This window comes from Oryx dammah, unplaced genomic scaffold (genome assembly GCF_014754425.2).
Source record: "Oryx dammah isolate SB20612 unplaced genomic scaffold, SCBI_Odam_1.1 HiC_scaffold_29, whole genome shotgun sequence".
Classification (NCBI taxonomy): domain Eukaryota; kingdom Metazoa; phylum Chordata; class Mammalia; order Artiodactyla; family Bovidae; genus Oryx; species Oryx dammah.
The window spans coordinates 15,889,425-15,897,052 of NW_024070213.1; the positions used below are offsets into that span (position 1 = coordinate 15,889,425).

General features: G+C 61.5%; 1 protein-coding gene across 4 annotated transcripts in view; it reads left to right on the forward strand.

Moving 5' to 3' along the window:
* The first annotated feature begins 253 nt into the window (after positions 1-253).
* The window catches only part of PLEKHG6 (pleckstrin homology and RhoGEF domain containing G6), a 17,775-nt gene continuing 10,400 nt past the window's right edge, over positions 254-7,628 (forward strand). For 3 of the 4 annotated variants that reach the window (XR_005719932.1, XM_040234949.1, XM_040234951.1), the window contains exons 1-10: positions 254-332; positions 1,657-1,862; positions 3,036-3,191; positions 4,424-4,588; positions 5,299-5,394; positions 5,629-5,679; positions 5,932-6,081; positions 6,915-7,025; positions 7,124-7,273; positions 7,473-7,610. Coding sequence is in view for 3 of the 4 variants with exons in the window: in XM_040234949.1 (XP_040090883.1) it covers positions 1,725-1,862; positions 3,036-3,191; positions 4,424-4,588; positions 5,299-5,394; positions 5,629-5,679; positions 5,932-6,081; positions 6,915-7,025; positions 7,124-7,273; positions 7,473-7,610 (1,155 nt within the window). In the remaining variant the exon portion in view is untranslated. Of the gene's footprint in view, positions 333-1,437; positions 1,863-3,035; positions 3,192-4,423; positions 4,589-5,282; positions 5,395-5,628; positions 5,680-5,931; positions 6,082-6,914; positions 7,026-7,123; positions 7,274-7,472; positions 7,611-7,628 lie in introns of those variants that run through there. The other variant, XM_040234950.1, reaches the window with a different exon arrangement.

The following is a 7,628-nucleotide window of genomic DNA, read 5'->3' on the forward strand; positions in this document are numbered from 1 at the left end:
AGGCCGGACTGGGGGGCGGGTGCCGAGTTCAGGGACGAGGGGAAGAGAGGAGGGAGCCCTGCGGAGCGAGGCAGAGCCGCCCGGTGCCCCAGGACCGAGGGCGCCCGCTGCGCGGCGGGTCGGATGCCCGCGGGAGAGGGAGGAGCCAGCCCGCGGCCCCGCCCCCGCCCCGCCCCCGCACTCTCGGCCCGGCTCCGCGCAGCCCGGGTCCTGCGGGCCGCTCGGTCCCAGACCCGGCCGGGCCGCGGGGCGCGCATCGCCGGGGGAGTCGTCGTCGGAGACTGCGGGGCTGGCGGCGCGGGCAGCGGGCGCAGGGACACCTGCGGGCACAGGTGAGAGGCGGGAGGGCAGGGCGGGACGGGAGGCGGGGGGCGCGGGGCCCAGAGGAAGGGAAGCGGGTCAAAGCTCAGAAAGGACCCGAGGCTGCGGGGAGAGGGACTCGGAGCCCAAGGAGGGACGGGTTATTGAGAGGCAAGGAACGCTGCTCTCCCTGCTCACAAACCAGAGGAAAGGTAAGGGGAGGCGGAGCGGGGTTCCGGGGCCCACCTGGAGGCACACCAGCACTGGCTTAGGCGGTCTCTCCTCTCCAAGCCCCGCCCACCCAGAGAGCGGGGAGCCCTCTACCGAGCTTTAGGGGGAGGGGAGGGACCCCCCCGCGTGTCTCCCAGCCTCACCGAGAAGCTCCCAGAGGCTGGCGAAACTAGACAGAGCCCGCTCCCTCTCTGCTCATCTCCAAGGCCAGCAGTCTAAGACCTGCCCATGGCCTCAGGGTCCAGGTAAGGGGTGGGGCGTTCCTTCAGGGGGTGTGTGTGTGTGTTACTCAGTCGTGTCCCACTCTTTGTGACCCCATGGACTGTATGTAGCCTGCTAGGTTCCTCTGTCCATGGAATTCTCCAGGCAAGGATACTGAAATGGGTTGCCAGAGAGTAAATATTTCAGACTTTGAAGCCGCTGCGGTCTCTGTCATAGCTATCAGGGAGGAAGTCACAACTGGCCAAGGAGGGAACGTGTCTTTGATCCCATAGTGCTTTCTTAGGGACATGGAAATTTGAATTGAATATAATCGTCCTGTGTTGTTAACTATTCTTCTTCATGATTTTATTTACTTTTAAAATTTATTCTTTTTTTGACTTTTCCAACTATTTAAACATGTAAAACAGCCATTCTTGGCTTGTGGGCTGTGCAAAAACAGGTGGCAGATCGGGATGTCTTCACCACCCCTGCCCACCCACCCCCCTACCCCGGCAACTTCCCACCCACACCCCCACTCCTGTGTATTTCGGAGGGAAGGGTGTTGCTAGGTGCAAGGGGCATTCCCCTCACCTGGGGGGCACCCAGGAAGCAGGGAACCTGCCTGTGACCCTTGCTCCCAGCTACTCTTTAGGATGTCAGCATCCTTTGAAGCCAGTGCAGGAACTGGTATCCCAAGTGTGCACATGTGAATGAGGGGGTGTGGTTCCAAGGGGCTTTCTGCCCAGCATGTGGGGGTGTACCCAACCCCACCAAGTCCTCGATGAGGCCGCTGTACTCTCCCAACAAGCAAACTGGGCTCTCCCCTTCCCTTCTTCTTCTTCCCCTCCCCCTCCCCCTCTGTCTCCAGCCTGGCACCCTCCACTAACCAAGGCTGGCCCTTTGATCCTTATATTCTCTCTGCAGCCTCAGGGGCCCCCTTTCCCCTGCACAGTGGAGTGATGAGCCTTTGCAGGTGACCCAGGAGAGAAGGGATGCAGGCCTTGGGTCCTCCCGATAAGAGTCCCCTCCAAGGGCTGGTGGCCTCCCGCATTGAGACCTATGGAGGCAGGTATCGGGCCTCGGTCGCGAATCTTCCAGGCAATGTCTCTCCCCGAGGAGGTCTTTTGCTGGTAAGTCCAGGCCGTGCCCCAAAGATGATCTGGGCGGGGCAGGCGGGAGGACACCCGGGCTTTCAAGTCTCTGTCCCCTTGCCAGGCCTTGGTGGCTCTCTTCCGAGCCCACACCCCCGCCTTCTCTCCTGGATTGTGAGGGAGAGGACGGTTGTGTGGGGCCAGGGTCCCGGGACTCCACACTCACCCCGGACAGAAGGGGCAGGTGAGGCAGAGAGCCAGGAGGGGCCAGGCCCTTGGTGCTGTCGGAGGCACGGAGCTAGGGGTGGGAGGTCACCAAACCCAGGATTCGGTGCCTCCCAGACTCCCACCTTTACTAGAGAAGAGCTTGTGAGTGGCTCCTTGAGACCTGCCTTCCTCTGAGTCAGGCCTGGAGGAAGAGCAAAGGTTCAAGGTGTCCCTACTCTACAGGTGGGGAGGGGTGTGGGGGCCTGCCTGGCTCCAGCCTGGCTCCACCCTCCTGGCTGGCCTCCAGCGCTGACCAAGGCAAGGGGCGTGGAGGCCCAGAGGCCTTTCCCTCGGCCTCCCTCCACCTTGAGGTCAATTCTGTTTCCAGCTGGGGATATCCCTCGTCTGACTGGAGGAGGGTTTGGCCATGGAACACCACCGAGGGCGGGAAGGGAGACTAGGAAGTCTATGGGGTGAGGCCACAGGCAGGTCAAGGAATGTGACCAGGCCTGCCCAGGAGGGACTGCTAGCCCAAGCCTCAACTTTTTCCACAGAAGGGCAGCCACTCCCAACGGGATGGGAGGGCACAGATGTGGGTGCCCTCACCCCCACGTGCATGGGTTGCAGAGTGCGTGTGCACCGGGCCCTGTGCACATACACGGCCAGAGTGTAGGGAGCACACGGGAGCTGGGGACGCTGGGACACACGCAGAGCCCAGTCACGTACGTGCCTCTGCGCCTGCTCTGCACCAGGCCGCTTGTACCCCCGGCCCCTCTGCCCTGCCCGACTGGCTCCTGCCCATCTAGGCAGCCTTCCTGGCAGCGGCCACTGTGACTCAGGGCCGGAGCTGCTCACACTAAACTGGTTTGAGGGGAGCGGTGAGCCAGCCCAACTTGCAGGCAGGTGTAAGGGACGCTGTCCAGAGCTAAGCCGGGCCCCACTCTGCCCCTCTGGGACCTCTGCAGGAAGGGGGCACGCCCAGAGCTCCCCCTGCTCTTCCTCCAGGATCCCAGCCGCCGACTCTTCCAGGGCTACGTCCCCTTCACCACGGGTTCTGGCCCGGCCCGACGCCTGTCTCCCCTGAGGTTTCGAGAACCAGAGCCCGAGAAGACACACGGGAGTCCCTTTGGGGTCGGGACACCTCACTCCCCCAAACTCAAGGTGAGAGGTCCCTCTCTTCCCATCACTGAGCTCCCAGCCTGAGCTGAGATCAGAGCTGAGAACACCAGAGCCCCTCCAAGAAGCCAAGTGCAGCTCTGTCTAGAGATCCTCTCAGGGGAGCATCTCCCAGCCAGGCTGTCTCCTAAGAATGTCCACTTTACGGGCAGGTGTCCAAATATTCCTCGGACCGCTGGTTCCCTAAGCCGCCTTCGGGCCCCTACCTGAAGGTCCCTCTGAAGGGGTCTGACTCAGGAGAGACCTGGAAGCTGTCTTTCTGACTAGGGAGCCAGGAGTCAGGGACCTTCCTGCAGACAAGACACCTCTCCATACAGGTTCCAGCCTTGTGCCGACCCCTGTAATCCCAGCCAGGGTTGATCCTCCCTGCCCCTGCCAGGCCTGCGTGTCCCCACTCATGCTCAGGACTGCTTGCTACACACGCATATGATAACTTACAGTGAACGATGTCAGATTCATGATCTCTGAAGATTTAGCTTCAGGACCAGGGACCAGGCTTGATCACTCAAGAGCTTTTGTGTAGCAGAGTTTTATTAAAGTGAAGGGGGACAGAGAAAGCTTCTGACACAGACATCAAAAGGGGGATGGAGAGTGTCCCCCTCCCTAGTCTTATCAGGGCCCTATAGAGTTTTACCAGGCCCACTCCCACAACATACATCTTAAATTAACAAGGTTAGAACTAATGGACTTCCTTGGTGGCTCAGACGGTAAAGCGTCTGCCTACAATGCGGGAGACCTGGCTTCAGTCTCTGGGTTGGGAAGATCTCCTGGAGAAGGAAATGGCAACCCACTCTAGTATGCTTGCCCGGAAAATCCCATGGACGGAGGAGCCTGGTAGGCTATAGTGCATGGGGTTGCAAAGAGTGGGACACGACTGAGCAACTTCACTTTCACTTTCACCAGACCCACTCCCACAATATACGTCTTAAGATAACAAGATTAGTCAGAAGGTTCTTGTTAAGGGGAAACATGCCCTCAAGCAAAATACACTGTTATATTGACTAAGACAAAACAATGTAAAAAGTTTGTCCTTTTCTCCTTCAGACCCCCAGACCCCTTTCTCCTTCTCAGGGCTCTAGACTCCTTTCTCAAGGGCCCCAGACTCCTTATCAACCCTCCTAAAGATGAGCTCTCTCACATGCACGCATGCACACACGCAGCCCTTCATCAGCCGGGTGGTCCGGGTGCCAGGACTAATCCCCGCTTGGCGCCCCCAGGAAGTCACCAAGGCCCATGAGCTGCAGGTGAGGCTGCATACCTTCAGCATGTTTGGGATGCCCCGCCTGCCCCGGGAGGACCGGCAGCGCTGGGAGATCGGGGAGGGCAGCGAGAACAGCGTGGCCATCGAGAAGTCCTGGAAGGAGCTGGTGCCTGGGCACAAGGTGAGCCTGTCCGCGTGGGGTTTGAGACGCACACACACCCCCCTCACCTCTGACCCGGAGGAGGGAAAGGCCATGGGAAGTGGAGTCTGTGGGGACAGCACTTAGAGCCATGTCACTGAAGCTTCAGATCCTGGCCCGACCACGTATTAGTGAGGCCCCGCCCGGTACCAGTGAGGCCCCGCCGGGTACTAACGAGGCCCCGCCAAGTACTAGTGAGGCCCTGCTGGGTACTAGCGAGGCCCCTCCGGGTACTAGCGAGGCCCAGCCAGGTACTAGTGAGGTCCCGCCAAGTACTAGTGAGACCCCGCCGGGTACCTGAGAGGCCCTGCCGGGTACTAGCGGGGCCCAGCCGGGTACTAGCGAGGCCCCGCCGGGTATTAGTGAGGCCCCGCCATGTGCTTGAGACCCCGCCGGGTACAAGCGAGGCCCCGCCAAGTACTAATGAGACCCCGCCGGGTACTAGCGAGGCCCCGCCGGATACTAGTGAGGCCCAGCCTTGTACTAGTGAGGCCCCACCACGTGCTAGTGAGACCTTGGACAAGACAGCAAGCCTCTCTGTGCCTCGGTCGCCTGGTGACATGAGGATGACAAGCCCCCCTCCACACTGGAAGACGGAGAGGGTTAAAGGCTGTCTAGGATGCAGATCCGGTAGCATTCAGCAGATGCAGCAGCTGGTCTTGTCGTCGTTCACCAGCCCCATCCCCACCCAGGAGATGAGCCGGGAGCTCTGCCACCAGCAGGAGGCCCTGTGGGAGCTACTGACGACGGAGCTCATCTACGTGCGGAAGCTCAAGATCATGACGGATGTGAGCCACCCCCCACCCACCCCGCGGCCCCGGCCCTGGCATCATCCCCCGTCATCCAGACCAGGACAAGGCAGGGTTGTTGGAGAGGGAGGGGCAGGATACCTAGAGCCCCCTGCCCGGGGTCTTGGGAGAGAGCTTTGCAGTGCTGAAGATGGGGGTGGGAATGCTGTGAAGGGTGAGGCTGGGGTCCGAGAGGAGACCAGGCACTAAGACCCTCTCTCCCCCTGCATCCAGCTCCTAGCTGCGGGTTTGCTGAACTTGCAGCGCGTGGGTCTGCTGACGGAAGTGAGTGGGCACTCAGTATGGGGCGGGGGGACACATTGGTGTGGGTGGACTGAGCCCAGGGTCTGGGGGGGGGCAAGGTCACAGAGAACTGAATGCCGCTGCCCCATCTACTAGGACGCCACCTCCCACCCTCCCCACTCCGCCTCTTGCTCCAGCACCCCACCCAGGCTCAGTTGGCCTGCCTGTCCGTGGCCAGTGCAGCCCGTGGGTCACCTGCCCAGACACACGGCTGAGTGCCACCCCCTCCCCCAGGTGTCAGCTGAGACCCTGTTTGGAAACGTCCCCAGCCTGATTCGAGCCCACCGGAGCTTCTGGGAAGAGGTGCTGGGGCCCACCCTAGAGGAGACACGAGCCTCAGGCCAGCCTCTGGACCCGGTCAGCCTGCAGGATGGTTTCCTGACGGTGAGGAGGGGACAAGGGCCGCTTCCAGATGGGGTGGAACTGGGAGGGCCACGAGGGGTCCTGTCCACAGGGCAAGCCCTTGCCACCAGAATCCTGCTGTGATTCAAGCGAGTCCAAAGACACTGCCCTTACCCCCAAATACCAGTTCATCTGCCTTCATTTCACCAGTATGACCTCTGTTCCCAGGGCTCTTTGGGCTTCTGAACATCCCAGAGGCAACTGTCTCAGGGAAGGGCTACACACGTCATGAAATCTGATGTCCGAGACAGAGATTCAGGGACAAGCATCAGGAAGCAAGACCGGGGGCCTTAGTGACTTGTCCCTTGGGAGCCTGAGGGGAAGGGATGTGAAAGCCCACAGGGCACTGGGGATCCAACCTCCGCCCAATTCCCCAGCCAGGGAAGCATGGCCTTGCACGGTTGGGTTGGGGTAAAGAGGTGGGGCACAGTCTCCTGGGGGCCTTCCGTGGCCCCCTTCTCCAGGGCAGGACTCTGGGCAAGCCTCAGGTTGCCCCTCCACAGCTGGGGCTGAAATAGGATCTGCAACGCCCTGACAACCGTCCGCTGAATTATTGATGGTGGGTGAAGCCCAGAGCAGCGGGGCATGGCAGGGGCTGAGGATGGAGCTCAAAGGGTGGCAGTGGGTCGATCCCTCAGAACCTCAACCCCTCCCTGGAGTCCAGGGAGAGGGGCTGGAAGTGGAGGAGAGTCTGAATTGGCAGGCACTGGAGGAAGGGTCTAGGCCAGGCTGCTCTGCGTGTTGTGTGGGGCTGGAGCCGGTATCTCATCCCACCTTCCCCTGCCCGCTCCCCGCCCCCACACCTGTCCCTCCAGTGCAGCCAGCGCTTCCAGCCCTACGTCCTATACTGCCTGCGAGTGAGGCAGACCATGGCCTACGCCCGGGAGCAGCAGGACCACAATGCTCTCTTCCACATATTCGTGCAGGTGGGAGAGGAGTCGCTGGGGAAGGGGGACGCGGTGGACCTTGGCCCAAGGCAGGAAGGTAGCCTGAAGTCCCTCACCCCTGCCCCCTTCCCTGGCAGTGGTGTGAGAAGCACAAGCGCTCAGGGAGGCAGATGCTGGGAGACCTGCTCATCAAGCCCCACCAGCGCATCACCAAGTACCCGCTGCTGCTCCAGGCTGTGCTCAAGAGGACCCCCAAGCCCCAGGCCCAGGAGGCCCTGACCGCCATGGTAGGACCGGCAGGGCTGACCCCTGCGGGAGGAGGGGGCTGTCGGGGGCTGGTGTGGGGGGACGCAGCTCCGGGAACCCTTGAGGTCTCCTTCCTTGTGCGTATGTGTCCGTGTGGCGCTGATGCCTCAGTGGGGGGGGGATGAACCTGCGAGGAGCCGAGCCGTCTTCCTCCCCATCCTTCCGCTCCCGCTCCCCCAGATCGCAGCGATGGAGTCATTCCTGCGACACATCAACAAGCAGGTGCGCCAGGGCGAAGAGCAGGAGAGCTTGGTGGCTGCAGCCCGGCGCATCGGGCCCTACGAGGTGCTGGAGCCCTCCAGCGAGGAGGTGGAGAGGGTGAGAGAGACAGAGGGA